The sequence below is a fragment of the Ranitomeya imitator genome, chromosome 1, assembly GCF_032444005.1.
Source record: "Ranitomeya imitator isolate aRanImi1 chromosome 1, aRanImi1.pri, whole genome shotgun sequence".
NCBI lineage: Eukaryota > Metazoa > Chordata > Amphibia > Anura > Dendrobatidae > Ranitomeya > Ranitomeya imitator.
In genome coordinates, this window is record NC_091282.1 from 303,008,541 (window position 1) to 303,024,288 (window position 15,748).

Here is a 15,748-nt window from a genome sequence, read left to right on the forward strand (position 1 = left end):
AAACAAACCTACTTCTCATCTCTCATATCCCTGTCTCACAACCCTAAACAGTTATTCAACACCGTCAATTCCTCCGTCTCCCTGCACCTCCTCCATGCCCACTCATCTCAGCTGAAGACCTTGCCTCATTTTTCAAGCAGAAGATTGATAACATCAGAGACAGTTTTGGTTAACAACCCCCAGAGCCCTTCCTCCCGACTTCCCAGCCCTCCACCTCCAAAACCAACTTCTCCACCATTACAGAAGATCGACTCTCCACTCTACTCTCAAAATCGCATCTCACCACCTGTGCACTTGACCCGATCCCATCCCACTTCATCCCAAACCTTGCCACAGTCTTCATCCCAACCCTAACCCATCTCTTCAACCTATCACTAACAACTGGCGCTTTCCCCTCAAGCTTTAAACATGCCTCAATCACACCTATCCTCAAAAAGCCCTCTCTTGACCCATTCTCTGTATCTAGCTATCGCCCTATATCACTTCTCCCCTATGCCTCCAAACTACTGGAACAACACGTCCATCTTGAACTGTCCTCCCATCTCTCTTCCTGCTCCCTCTTCGACCGCTTACAATCTGGCTTCCGGTCACACCACTCCACTGAAACTGCCCTAACTAAGGTCACCAATGACCTACTAACCTATTGCCAAGAGCGACACTACTCTGTCCTCCTCCTCCTGGACCTGTCCTCTGCCTTTGACACAGTGGACCATTCCCTATTACTACAGATCCTCTCATCCCTTGGCATCATAGACTTGGCCCTATCCTGGATCTCGTCATACCTAACAGACCGGACATTCAGTGTCTCCCACTCACACACCACCTCTTCACCTCGCCCCCTATCTGTCGGAGTCCTGCAAGGTTCAGTCCTAGGGCCCCTGCTCTTCTCCATTTACACTTTTGACCTGGGACAGCTCATAGAATCTCACGGCTTTCAGTATCATCTCTATGCTGATGACACACAGATCTACATCTCTGGACCAGATATCACCTCCCTACTAACCAGAATCCCTCAATGTCTGTCCGCCATTTAATCCTTCTTCTCCGCTAGATTTCTAAAACTTAATATGGACAAAACAGAATTCATCATCTTTCCCTTATCTCACGCGACCCTTCCCCCCCAAAGAACCTATCCATTACAGTAAACGGCTGCCCACTCTCCCCAGTCCCACAAGCTTGCTGCCTCGGGGTAATCCTTGACACTGATCTCTCCTTCGAACCACATATCTAAGCCCTTTCCACTTCCTGCTGCCTTCAACTCAAAAATATGTCACGGATCCGTACATTCCTAAACCAAGAATCTGCAAAAACCCTAGTCCATGCCCTCATCATCTCTTGCCTTGACTACTGCAACCTCTTGCTCTGTGGCCTCCCCTCTAACACTCTCGCACCCCTCCAATCTATTCTAAACTCTGCTGCCTGACTAATCCACCTGTCCCCCCGCTATTCCCCAGCCTCTCCCCTCTATCAATCAGTCTCCCGATACTTACCTGCAAGCAACCTCCGATCCTCACAAGATTTCCTTCTCTACTCCCCTCTTATCTCCTCTTCCCACAATCGCATACAAGATTTCTCTTGCGCATCACCCCTACTCAGGAACTCTATACCACAACATATCAGACGCTCGCCTACCATCGAAACCTTCAAAAAAAACCTGAAGATCCACCTCTTCCGACAAGCCTACAACCTGCAGTAACCACCGATCAACCAAACCACTGCACGACCAGCTCTACCCTCACCTACTGTATCCTCACCCATCCCTTGTAGATTGTGAGCCCTCGCGGGCAGGGTCCTCTCTCCTCCTGTACCCGTTGTGACTTGTATTGTTTAAGATTATTGTACTTGTTTTTATTATGTATACCCCTCACATGTAAAGCGCCATGGAATAAATTGCGCTATAATAATAAATAATAATAATAGATAACACTGTCTATGGTTATTACTCTTTCACAGTGGTTGTGCTTTATTTTGGCATGGTTAGTGCCTTGTATTTGTACCTTTTTTTTTTTTTTTTTTATAAACCAATAAATAAAATAAATTGAAAATAATTGAAGCTTCAGATGTGATGTACTAGTGATGAATCCATGTTTAGAACAAAATGGAGAATATTCACAACGTGCAAGTCCAAAATTTCTAACTTAACTCACACCAAAACCTTGATTGTAAGCCATGTTTTTAACAAATTGTGCCTCGACAAAAGAGCCTGGCTTAGTAGAAAAGGGTCATGGTTTAAAAGCAAGGCATGGAATGAACAAGTTGGTGACATACATACATGTGACGTATCTTTTTACATTCTTGAAGAATGTCCTATTTCAGAGCCTGGATGCTGCTGGATGGAGAGTTATGTACAACTTGTCTCTTCAGAATTTCCCATAGGTGACCATCAAATGGGTTCAGATCAGGAGACACACTGGGCCACTGAATCACTTTTTCCCTGTTCGTCTTCATAAATGCTACAGATGTGTTTTTTTGATCATTGTCATGCTGAAGTGCACGTCTATCAAGGGCATGCAATTATAGTAGAACCTTCCCTTTCAACAGACAGCAGTACATCGGTGATTTCATGATACCATCAATAAAATGTAGTTTCCCAACACCAGGAGCACTCACTCAGCCCCACACTGTCACGTTTCACTGTAGGTACCATGCACTTTTCTTTGAACTCCTCACCTTTGAGACGTCATACAGTTTTGAAACAATTCCAAAACATTTATCTTGGTCTCATCACTCCAGAATATAGAGTCCCAGTAGTCTTCATATTTTCTTACATGGGCCCTTAAAAGAACTTGCAAGTTTTTTCTAACCTAATCATCATAAGACACTCCTGTTTACCTGTTTAGGTTTTCCGTGGCAGCCCAGGAGTCACTGTAAGATGGCTGCTGTTCCATCTTTATTAAATGTTTGTATCACTTTTGCTACAGTATTCTGACTGATAAGTAAAAGCTTTGCTGATCTTCTTTCATCAGTCACCTCTTTTGTGTAAATTAATTGGGTTTTCTTCTACGTTTTTCTTCCATGTGGTGCCATTGCTGACAGCATGAAATGGAAAGGAGTTTCTTTGTTATAAAACACCTTTTATTGTAAATTGTCTGCTGGACACCAGTTCAATGAAAAATTACTCTTACCACAGGTTAAATTCTTGTTAATTAGAATTCTGTAGCCTAAGCTTTAGCTTTTCTCCTAAGATTATCTACTATATAATTGTCTAAGGGTCACTTCCGTCTTTCTGTCCTTCTGTCTGTCTGTCACGGATATTCATTGGTCGCGGCCTCTGTCTGTCAAGGAAATCCAAGTCGCTGATTGGTCGCGGCAAAACAGCCATGATCAATCAGCGACGGGCACAGTCCGGAAGAAAATGGCCGCTCCTTACTCCCCGCAGTCACTGCCCGGCGCCCGCATACTCCCCTCCAGCCACCGCTAACACAGGGTTAACGCCGGCGGTAACGGACCGCGTTATGCCACGGGTGACGCACTCCGTTACCGCCGCTATTAACCCTGTGTGTCCCCAACTTTTTACTATTGATGTTGCATTTTCTGAAACTGGTAACTCTGATGAGCATCTTCTCTTCTGCAGCACAGACAATTTCTGGACTTCCATTTTCTGGGGTGGTTCTCATGAGAGCCAGTTTCATCATAGTGATTGATACTTTTCATGACTGCACTTGAGGATACCTTCATAGTTTGAAACAATACTCCGATTTGACTGACCTTCAGGTCTTAAAATAATGTACACTTTCTTTTTTCATAACTTAGTTGAGTGGTCCTTATCATATAATCTGGTTTAGAACTGTTGAGGAATAGTACTCAGCAGTGTATGGAACTATGGTACAACACTCCCCCTGCAAAAAACACAAGCCTAATGTTCTAAAACACTTCCTGAAGGCATGGGTAGTAGGGCGGCTCAGTGGTTAGCACTGTAGCCTTACAGCGCTGGGATCCTGGTTTCAAATGCCACCAAGGACATCATCTACAAGGAGTTAGTATGTTCTCTCCGTATTTACGTGGCTTTCCTCCATGTACTCTGGTTTCTCCCACACTCCAAAGACATACTGACAGAGAATTTAGATTGTTAGCCTCAATGCAGACAGCAATATTAGTGTATATAAAGCGCTGCGGAATATGGTAGGCTTAATAAATAAATAACGCCATTGACACAACAAATGGGCTCTTGAAGAGGCATACATATTTGTTGGAAGCCATTCCATCTGGTGAAGCTGCTTGAGAGAAGGATAAGCGGTATAAAGCTGTTATCAGTGAAAGGGGGGTGCTTTGTGACCTCCACGGTTTAACACATATTCTCGTTTTTGTCACAGGTGTTTCTTTACTACTTGTTTCCATAGGATCTCCTTTGAGGTTTTGTTGCCTTCAGTCTCAATGTACAACATGCACATTCCAGTAAGAACAAGGAAAACTATTGTATGAACAGGTGTGTCCAAATTTTTGAGCTCTATAGTACGAGGAACATACCAAATAAAAGTAGTGAGCTCATGCGAGTTTATTACAAAATGTTGAGTGAACCAAACTACTAGCTCCATTATCAAGTAGGGACTGCAGCTAAAGCCCAATCAGATCAACAAAAAGAGGCAGTGAAAATTCTTGTCTCTTCCTTCGATTGGTGGCCTTCACTTAAGTGGAGCCAGTAACCTAACCATTACTTGGAAAACCCTTTTAATGCAAGAAGTTCCTCACTTGAGATGGTTTGCTAGACCTTTTACGGCAACAGTATTCCGTTGCTGCTTATCTGTGGGTCTTCCTGTATCAAAAAGTGAAAAACATGCTCCATCAGTTAAGTTTTTTGTCATTATTTTTGCTTCACGTGCTCATGACATCTGGGTCCAGGATGGAGCAAGTATATTTAGATGTCTTCTAGCAAAGTGTGATCTGAGCTTTCTGTTCTTGAGTGATACTAGTGATTCATCCAGGAAGACCTCTTGATTGTAAACGTTGATAATTATATGCCAACCTCGTGAGTGTTCTTGTTTTGGCTAGATATTGTTTACCAAGGAATTCTTTCTGCGATTGTTCACTTTAGGCTTCTTTCACATTTCCGTCTGTAGTCGGTCGTCACAAAGCGTCGGTGCGACGTACCAACGGACGTTTGTGAAATAGTGGATAATGTGTGCAGCGGATGCAGGGTTTCAACGGGTCCGCTGTCCGTGTAAAATCCCGGGGAGGAGAGAGAGATTTCCTGCCGGGCATGCTCAGTAGGAAACACCGGATCCAACGTACAGAAAAACATTCCCTTGAACGTTTTTAGCAGACGACGGTCTGCAAAAATGCACAGGATCCAGTGCACGACGGACATAACGTGTGCCCATATGTCGCTAATGCAAGTCAATGAGAAAAAACAGGATACTGCATACAAATTTGCAGGATCCTGCTTTTTTACAAACCGACATATTTCGACGTGTGGAGAAAGACGGAAATGTGAAAGAGGCTTTAGTTGTCTTCCATGGTCTTACAAGGCTTAGGGCCAAATTGTTTATTTAGCCACTCCAAAGGTTTCTGCTCTCTTGCTGAGATTTTTTTTTTCTTTTTCAGTCTAATAATCATTTAATTAATTTGCAATAAAGATAACATGTAGGTAGTTGCTTGCTGCCCAAACCACAGGCAGCATGAAACAGGAACAGTCTCCTTCACCACAAAAGTTATGTTTTGATCTAAAACTCTGCAGTGTTTTAGAAAAAGAGAATGATAAGTTGGGAATGGTGAGAATAGTCATGGAGAGGGGGACACCTTTAAATCAAAGCAAGAAGGGCGGGGAAAAATTGCCATGGAGAGCCGCCTCCATGACTGGCTGCCCCGAAAACCACGACCGCAATCACAAGAGAAAACCTGACGTCTGAATGAGCTCTATGACACTGTGGCCAATCTCTTTACCACTAGAATTCACAGCACAAGTTGGAATGGAAACAGTTGCAAACACTTTGTCATTTCTTCAAAAAAGAAAACAAATGTACCTTTTGAGATGGTCAAGGAGATAAAGGAAAGTTAGCAGGTTGGGCTCTGGCAGGGACAGCAGTAAATTCAGCATGCAGCTCTCTTTGGCAACAGGGTCTGAAAGGGCTGAGAAGCGAAGATCCATGGAATGTTAACAGCTGATCGCATTTATATATTCACAATGATCTCTGTTATTCTTGAGAACAATACAGAAAACTCACCAATTCCTTCTGCAAAGTTGGGATATAATTCATCAGTAAACAAAGGTGCTGGTAGTTCCCGAAAATATAGTTTGAGGGTTCCGGCAATGGCATTAACATCCATATCGCTCATCATGATAGCCACATCCTTGTTATCTTAAAGAAAACAATAAAACAGTGTTATTTCAGTATTTAGTATGTTTGCCAAAAGATAAAAAAGGTTTGATGCTCCTTACTGCACAAACCTGCATGACAAGATCCTTGACAGGAGCTGGCTTGGCTACAGTTAAAAATGCATTGACCCTTCAGTATTGTTTCTATTTCTAAAAAACAATTTTGCTTACAGAAATTGCATAAGCTCCCTACATAAATAATCCAACTACTAATATATGTAACCAATTACTATGACATTATCCACTGCCTTGTATTACAATTTCATAATGCTTACTTAAATATGCAAATTGTCTCTTCAGAGAAGAAGAGAACTAGAACTCTAGCGCCACCTATTGGAATACGCAATTCTAAGTCAATATCGACTCTTTAATGAGCCTTGTCACATGACTTAGCACAAAAGCCAAACCAGAATCTCAATTTGCAGACACAGCTATTCTGATTTGGCTTTTATCCGAAGTCATATGGCAAGGCTTGATAAATAGTTGATATTGATTTTTAGGATCACTCCGTCCAATAGGTGGCATTATCGTTCTAACCCTTTACCTTGCTGAAGATACAATCTGCATATTTAATTTCCCAAAGGAGCATGCATGGCTTATAAGTCTCCTCACTCTGACATGCCAGGCTTGGCTTGTCACTCTCCACAAAAAGAAACGTTACCCCTTTGAACAGACCTGGGCAAACTGCAGCCCGCCAGTCACATTCAGGAGGCTATGTGGAGGGGCTCACAGTGTATATACGTAAGCTATGCGGAGGGGCTCACACTGTATATACGGAGGCTATGTGGAGGGGCTCACACAGTATATACGGAGGCTATGCGGAGGGGCTCACACAGTATATACAGAGGCTATGCGGAGCGGCTCACTGTATATACGGAGGCTATGTGGAGGGGCTCATACTGTATATACGGAGGCTATGTGGAGGGGTTCACACTATATATGGAGACTATGGGGAGGGGCTCACACTGTATATACGGAGGCTATGGGGAGGGGCTCACACTGTATATACGGAGGCTATGTGGAGGGGCTCACACTGTATACGGAGGCTATGTGGGGGGCTCACACTGTATATATGGAGGCTATGTGGAGGGGCTCTGTTGTGAATTCTGTTGTCGGGCTCCCTCCTGTGGTCATGAATGGTACTTCAGCTGGTTCTGTCCATGGACTTCCTCTGGTGGGTGTTTCTGAGTTTCCTTCCACAGGTGACGAGGTTAATTCGTTAGCTGCTGCTCTATTTAACTCCACTTAGATCTTTACTCCAGGCCACCTGTCAATGTTCCAGTATTGGTCTAGTTCACTCCTGGATCGTTCTTGTGACCTGTCTTCCCAGCAGAAGCTAAGTTCCAGCTTGTATTTCTTTGGTTTGCTATTTTTCTGTCCAGCTTGATATTTTTATTGTTGTCTTGCTTGCTGGAAGCTCTGGGACGCAGAGGGAGCGCCTCCGCACCGTGAGTCGGTGCGGAGGGTCTTTTTGCGCCCTCTGCGTGGTCTTTTTGTAGGTTTTTGTGCTGACCGCAAAGTAACCTTTCCTATCCTCGGTCTGTTCAGTAAGTCGGGCCTCACTTTGCTAAATCTATTTCATCTCTGTGTTTGTATTTTCATCTTTACTCACAGTCATTATATGTGGGGGTCTGCCTTTTCCTTTGGGGAATTTCTGAGGCAAGATAGGCTTTATTTTTCTATCTTCAGGGCTAGCTAGTTCCTTAGGCTGGGCCGAGTTGCATAGGGAGCGTTATGCGCAATCCACGGCTATTTCTAGTGTGTTTGATAGGATTAGGGATTGCGGTCAGCAGAGTTCCCACGTCCCAGAGCTCGTCATTTATTATCAGTAACTATCAGGTCATTCCATGTGCTCTTAACCACCAGGTCCATTATTGTCCTGACCACCAGGTCATAACAGTACAGGTGGCCCAAAGTACTAATGCATCTCAATAGAGGGATTGCGATTGTGCAATTAATTTGATTCCTGGTAGTAAGTTTCCTAAGGGCCGATTGTTCAATTTATCTGTGCCAGAACACGCCGCTATGCGGAGTTATATAAAGGAATCCTTGGAGAAAGGCCATATTCGCCCGTCGTCATCACCGTTAGGAGCAGGGTTCTTTTTTGTGGCCAAGAAGGATGGTTCTTTGAGACCTTGTATTGATTACCGCCTTCTTAATAAAATTACAGTCAAATTTCAGTATCCTTTGCCGTTGCTGTCTGATTTGTTTGCTCGTATTAAAGGGGCTAGTTGGTTCACCAAGATAGATCTTCGAGGGGCGTATAATCTTGTGCGTATTAAACAAGGCGATGAATGGAAAACAGCATTTAATACGCCCGAGGGCCATTTTGAGTACCTGGTTATGCCATTCGGGCTTTCCAATGCTCCATCAGTATTTCAGTCCTTTATGCATGACATCTTCCGAGAGTACCTGGATAAATTCCTGACTGTGTATTTGGATGATATTTTGGTCTTTTCGGATGATTGGGAGTCTCATGTGAAGCAGGTCAGAATGGTGTTCCAGGTCCTTCGTGCAAATTCCTTGTTTGTGAAGGGGTCAAAGTGTCTCTTTGGAGTTCAGAAGGTTTCATTTTTGGGGTTCATTTTTTCCCCTTCTACTATCGAGATGGACCCTGTTAAAGTCCAGGCCATTTACGATTGGACTCAGCCGACATCTGTGAAGAGCCTGCAAAAGTTCCTGGGCTTTGCTAATTTTTATCGGCGCTTCATCGCTAATTTTTCTACTGTTGCTAAACCGTTGACTGATTTGACCAAGAAGGGTGCTGATGTGGTCAATTGGTCTTCTGCAGCTGTAGAGGCTTTTCAGGAGTTGAAGCGCCGTTTTTCTTCTGCCCCTGTGTTGTGCCAGCCAGATGTTTCGCTCCCGTTTCAGGTTGAGGTTGATGCTTCTGAGATTGGAGCAGGGGCTGTTTTGTCACAAAGAAGTTCTGATGGCTCGGTGATGAAGCCATGTGCTTTCTTTTCTAGAAAGTTTTCGCCTGCTGAGCGTAATTATGATGTTGGTAATCGTGAGTTGTTGGCCATGAAGTGGGCATTCGAGGAGTGGCGTCATTGGCTTGAAGGAGCCAAGCATCGCGTGGTGGTCTTGACAGATCACAAGAATTTGACTTATCTTGAGTCTGCCAAACGGTTGAATCCGAGACAGGCTCGATGGTCGTTATTTTTCTCCCGTTTTGATTTTGTGGTTTCGTACCTTCCGGGCTCTGAGAATGAAGGCTGATGCCCTGTCAAGGAGTTTTGTGCCTGACTCTCCGGGTGTTCCTGAGCCGGCGGGTATTCTCAAAAAGGGGGTAATTTTGTCTGCCATCTCTCCTGATTTGCGGCGGGTGCTGCAAAAATTTCAGGCTGATAGACCTGACCGTTGCCCAGCGGAGAAACTGTTTGTCCCTGATAGATGGACTAGTAGAGTTATCTCTGAGATTCATTGTTCAGTGTTGGCTGGGCATCCTGGAATCTTTGGTACCAGAGATTTGGTGGCTAGATCCTTTTGGTGGCCGTCTCTGTCGCGGGATGTGCGTTCTTTTGTGCAGTCCTGTGGGACTTGTGCTCGGGCTAAGCCCTGCTGTTCTCGTGCCAGTGGGTTGCTTTTGCCCTTGCCGGTCCCGAAGAGGCCCTGGACGCATATTTCTATGGATTTTATTTCGGATCTCCCCGTCTCTCAAAAGATGTCGGTCATTTGGGTGGTTTGTGATCGCTTTTCTAAGATGGTCCATTTGGTACCTTTGTCTAAATTGCCTTCCTCCTCTGATTTAGTGCCATTATTTTTCCAGCATGTGGTTCGTTTACATGGTATCCCGGAGAACATAGTTTCTGACAGAGGTTCCCAGTTTGTTTCGAGGTTTTGGCGATCCTTTTGTGCAAGGATGGGCATTGATTTGTCTTTTTCCTCGGCTTTCCATCCTCAGATAAATGGCCAAACCGAACTAATCAAACTTTGGAAATATATCTGAGATGCTTTGTTTCTGCTGATCAGGATGATTGGGTGTCCTTTTTGCCGTTGGCTGAGTTCGCCCTTAATAATTGGGCCAGCTCGGCTACTTTGGTTTTGCCGTTTTTCTGCAATTCTGGTTTCCATCCTCGTTTCTCTTCAGGGCAGGTTGAGTCTTCGGACTGTCCTGGTGTAGATACTGTGGTGGATAGGTTGCAGCAGATTTGGACTCATGTGGTGGACAATTTGACATTGTCCCAGGAGAAGGCTCAACGTTTCGCTAACCGCCGGCGCTGTGTGGGTCCCAGACTTCGTGTTGGGGATTTGGTTTGGTTGTCGTCTCGTTATGTTCCTATGAAGGTTTCCTCTCCTAAGTTTAAGCCTCGTTTCATTGCTCCGTATAGGATTTCTGACAATACTGTGTCATTTCGTTTGGCCCTTCCTGCTTCTTTTGCTATCCATAATGTGTTCCATAGGTCGTTATTGCGGAGATACGTGGCGCCTGTGGTTCCATCCGTTAATCCTCCTGACCCGGTGTTGGTTGAGGGGGAGTTGGAATATGTGGTGGAGAAGATTTTGGATTCTCGTGTTTCGAGACGGAAACTCCAGTACCTGGTCAAGTGGAAGGGTTATGGTCAGGAAGATAATTCCTGTGTTTTTGCCTCTGATGTTCATGCTGCCGATCTGGTTCGTGCCTTTCATTTGGCTCATCCTGGTCGGCCTGGGGGCTCTGGTGAGGGTTCGGTGACCCCTCCTCAAGGGGGGGTACTGTTGTGAATTCTGTTGTCGGGCTCCCTCCTGTGGTCATGAATGGTACTTCGGCTGGTTCTGTCCATGGACTTCCTCTGGTGGGTGTTTCTGAGTTTCCTTCCACAGGTGACGAGGTTAATTCGTTAGCTGCTGCTCTATTTAACTCCACTTAGATCTTTGCTCCAGGCCACCTGTCAATGTTCCAGTATTGGTCTAGTTCACTCCTGGATCGTTCTTGTGACCTGTTTTCCCAGCAGAAGCTGGAGTTCCAGCTTGTATTTCTTTGGTTTGCTATTTTTCTGTCCAGCTTGATATTTTTATTGTTGTCTTGCTTGCTGGAAGCTCTGGGACGCAGAGGGAGCTCCTCCGCACCGTGAGTCGGTGCGGAGGGTCTTTTTGCGCCCTCTGCGTGGTCTTTTTGTAGGTTTTTGTGCTGACCGCAAAGTAACCTTTCCTATCCTCGGTCTGTTCAGTAAGTCGGGCCTCACTTTGCTAAATCTATTTCATCTCTGTGTTTGTATTTTCATCTTTACTCACAGTCATTATATGTGGGGGTCTGCCTTTTCCTTTGGGGAATTTCTCTGAGGCAAGGTAGGCTTTATTTTTCTATCTTCAGGGCTAGCTAGTTCCTTAGGCTGTGCCGAGTTGCATAGGGAGCGTTATGCGCAATCCACGGCTATTTCTAGTGTGTTTGATAGGATTAGGGATTGCGGTCAGCAGAGTTCCCACGTCCCAGAGCTCGTCCTTTATTATCAGTAACTATCAGGTCATTCCGTGTGCTCTTAACCACCAGGTCCATTATTGTCCTGACCACCAGGTCATAACAGGGCTCACACTGTATATACAGAGGCTATGTGGAAGGGCTCACACTGTATACGGAGGCTATGTGGGGGGCTCACACTGTATATATGGAGGCTATGTGGAGGGGCTCACACTGTATATACGGAGGCTATGTGGAGGGGCTCACACTGTATACGGAGGCTATGTGGGGGGCTCACACTGTATACGGAGGCTATGTGGAGGGTTCACATTGTATATATGGAGGCTATGTGGAAATCACACTGTGTATATGGAGACTATGTTGGGGGCTCATACTGTATATTGGAGGATATGTAGGGACCTCATACTGTATATTGTGAGGCTATGTGGGGTACATGCTGTATATAAGAGGCTTTGTGGGGCTCATGCTATATATAGTGAGGCTATGTGGGGCTCACGCTATATATAGTGAGGCTATGTGGGGGCTCACAATGTATACAGGAGGCTATTTGACGGTTCATATTGAATGTAGAAGGCTATGTGGCGGCTCATACTGTATACAGGGGCTGTGTGTGGGCTCATAAGGTATATTATAAGGAAATGTCAGGATACTTAATTCTGCTCAAGGTTAAGTGATACAATGAATATTAATATAAATGATTAATATGTTAATATTATTTTTGAGCAGAATTACTTTCAGCCTATTGGTTCGGCCTCCACAACAGTCACGTCTCATGTGGCCCTTCGAAAAAATTAATTGCCCATGTCTGCCTTAGACCATAATACTTACTTGAATCAAATGCATTTTTCAGTGCTTGAATATCTGTGGCTACACCAGAAACTCTGTAGATGCCAACTTCTTCCATGCCACGTCTCTCAATTTCCTCCACACACTGCCGTACTATATACGGCACCTTGGAACGTTCTCGCCTGTCAAAATAACTATAATTACACTAACTGAATGAAAAAGGCAACATTTAGGATGCAAAGCTGCACCTTTCCCATTGTCTCAGCATAACAGAAACACCTTCCGAACATTTTGGTACTTAAAATCTAATACAAGACACTTACTTAGTAACCACGCCAATTTTTACACCAAAAACTCCGGTTTGTTTTCGAGATGGGAGACGCTTCAGACTAAACTCTCGGCTTATGAACTTCATCGACAGTTTGACCTCTATCTACAAAGAAATTGATCAGGTTTCTAGGGAGTGATATGAAGGCCAAAATATAATAGGGGGTGACAAGTTGGATAAGATGAATGTAGGGCTATACAGATGCATAAGGCAGCGCTGGAGGGTAAGGGGAGGTCAGGGAAGGTTTGGAGCTGCACAGAAGGCACAATGCACCTCAGCAGCATTCAAATCATTATTGTTAGTAGGGGCTTACCCCATTCATGGAGACCACTGACCGCTGCCAATCCTTTCCTATGACAAGCTGAGGGTCCAACTGTAGTAAAAAGCAGAAAACACTGGGTTTGTTGATAGACAGTATCTTAATGCTGTAATATTGAACTTCCAAGCATCCTGCTATCATTTGCTCTTACCTGCACCTGTCCTTTGGCCACTAAGCGCTCACTGCTCTCACTGACATCCTCCCTCACAGGTCTGTTTTTATTATAAAACTTTTCATAGCACAGGATGCGTAACGTCTGGGAGCCCTCCAGCTCAATCTCAAATTCCTGTACATAAAGAAACCAATAGATGGAGTACACTGATGAAACTATTTTTATCAGTTATGAACCATCAACTAATTAATGTGGAAGTTTGCTGTCACAATTTCTTCCCACAGGCCCCATTTGGAAGCAATAGATGGGTACCCTTAAGAAATCCACCCCACTCTTCCTCCCTCCAAACAATATCAGATAAGTGGGGGTCCAACCCCTGGAAGTGTTCCTTTTTATACACTTTTTTTGTGGCTGTCAGAACCCCGCAGATCTGATATTGAAAACCCCTTTATATAAGTGTAAAAAGAGGTAGGGGTTTCTGTACGAAATCTAATATTTGCGTAATCCATTGTCAGATTACCTTTAAATGAAAGATACATAGTATGGAAGAATTGTTGCAGTCATTACTTAGGTAAAATGATTAGTTTGCCTAATCATATAATGAATTTCACATACTTTCTCTAGCTGCACAAGGTCAGAATGTGGGCACTTTGGACTGGCTATCGATGTCACACGTGGCCCCAGTAATGCAGCAATGGGCAAGCTGTGTTCTAATGCAGCTCACTGGAGGAGAACCATTTCGGTTCTGAGACAGGAGAGACTTTGGATACTAGTGGGCAGACCCAAAAACTACAGTTCATCACGCTGCCTTTTTAATCAAAGTGAAGTATGTTTTGCTCACTTCTGATACTTTCTGCTATTTTAGTACTTGTGATGCAGATTGATTGATCTTAACAGGAGAATACACGTTAATTTTTGTGGGGGTTTTGCAAATATGTAGGAAAAAAAAAAATAAACAAACTGCAACTTTAGCAACCCAAGACTCAATCCCAGAGGTCTGAATGGGGAATAGCGGACAGAATCCTCACCTCATTCCAGCTGGGTTCAGTGGTGTTCCGGTAAACTCTTGTCTTTGCTTTGTTAACAAAATATCCAAAGGAATCCACTTCAAGAGAGCAGAACAGATCTATTGGGACCAACAAGGATGCCAGTGTCATAAATGATTCACTTTTATATACAATGTGAAAACTGTATTCTACTGTGTGATGGTCGTACTGGTGGCAATGGCACATACTTGAGCTCTGTTGGAATCCAGAAGCAGAATGGACAATAACATTCAGGAACCCATAGAGGCCAGAAGACTCATCATCTATAGGAAACATATATTCATGTCATCAGAAGACATTACAAATCAAAGACAGGCATATGTGATACTGTTTTCACACATAGCTGCCATGTGTTTTTACCTTCTTTCCCAATGGTCAGAGGAACCCGGTGTACAGTCTGTAATTTCACACAGGAATTCGTTAACATTTGAATCTCCAAAGAGGTAAGAGAGAAGCTTTTCACGCCTAAATATAAAGGAAGGCACTAAGAAAGACCAAACTAACACTAGACATTTCTATGAAACGCAATAAAAGGAATGAAGTACAGCTACAGTAATCAGATGTACACTGCACTCACATTTCTTCTGCTGTTCTCGTATGTGTTCTCCCCATTCTGCCCGCTCATAATCAGACCAAGTTAGGAATGTGTAACCCTATAAAATGTCAGTTAAAGGTAAGACAGTAACTAGGCTGGCATGTAGGGTAGTAGAAGTGTGCCAACTATGGTGTAAATACAAAGGGAAAGTCACCTTGCCATTGCGATTGTGCACTCGGAAGGCCATACTTGGGGACAATAGCAGCAACATTGACTCCTGTTCTGAAAGTTTCTTGCGTAGACGCTCCTGACCCTTTCCTCCCTTGTTTGCCTTCTAAAAAAAAAGTGGAGAAGTGTATTTCAGTTTGCCATTGTGGATATTATGCTCAACGTGTTTAGTATAAGGCTTTGGTGGTGACAGCCACCATAAGACCAAGTTCATTCGGTGCCGCTGCTAGAGGTTGCATTGCGACCGCTACACTACTGCAACAAAAGTCACAAACAACCTAACAGAATTTGATTTTTTTACGACTTACTTGTCATTTTAGCGTAGGTATCACAATGCAACCCCACTCACTTCTACAGCGCTGCGATGTAGAAGAGGCACCAAGCGAATTCAATGACATATTGGCAAATCCAATGTCAAACATTTTGGTTCCATGACAATTTTTAATCTAGTGTATTCATTTTAATAATTGCTTAGATGTCATGTACAAATTTTCTGAGTAAGGAGATGCATTTAATTCACTGTCTAATCAACATGAACTGGATCTTTGAAGGAAGGATACAGCGGAGGTGTGATATTACAGTGCCAACTACAGTGTGTCGCCCAATACAGGGTGGGTAGACCCTGAAAGTCAAAATGCTAATCTTCTCCACCACTGAATATACAACTTCCTTAGGGAAGT

General features: G+C 44.0%; 1 protein-coding gene across 1 annotated transcript in view; it reads right to left on the reverse strand.

The window, feature by feature from the left end:
- The window catches only part of BCR (BCR activator of RhoGEF and GTPase), a 101,996-nt gene that overhangs the window by 9,586 nt on the left and 76,662 nt on the right, over positions 1-15,748 (reverse strand). The window contains exons 11-21 of the mRNA XM_069757562.1: positions 15,055-15,174; positions 14,883-14,958; positions 14,666-14,770; positions 14,494-14,568; positions 14,288-14,385; positions 13,299-13,433; positions 13,142-13,201; positions 12,824-12,933; positions 12,543-12,682; positions 6,162-6,296; positions 5,961-6,066 (exon numbers count right to left, since the gene is read on the reverse strand). Of these exons, the coding sequence (XP_069613663.1) occupies positions 5,961-6,066; positions 6,162-6,296; positions 12,543-12,682; positions 12,824-12,933; positions 13,142-13,201; positions 13,299-13,433; positions 14,288-14,385; positions 14,494-14,568; positions 14,666-14,770; positions 14,883-14,958; positions 15,055-15,174 (1,160 nt within the window). The remainder of the gene's footprint in view (positions 1-5,960; positions 6,067-6,161; positions 6,297-12,542; positions 12,683-12,823; positions 12,934-13,141; positions 13,202-13,298; positions 13,434-14,287; positions 14,386-14,493; positions 14,569-14,665; positions 14,771-14,882; positions 14,959-15,054; positions 15,175-15,748) is intronic.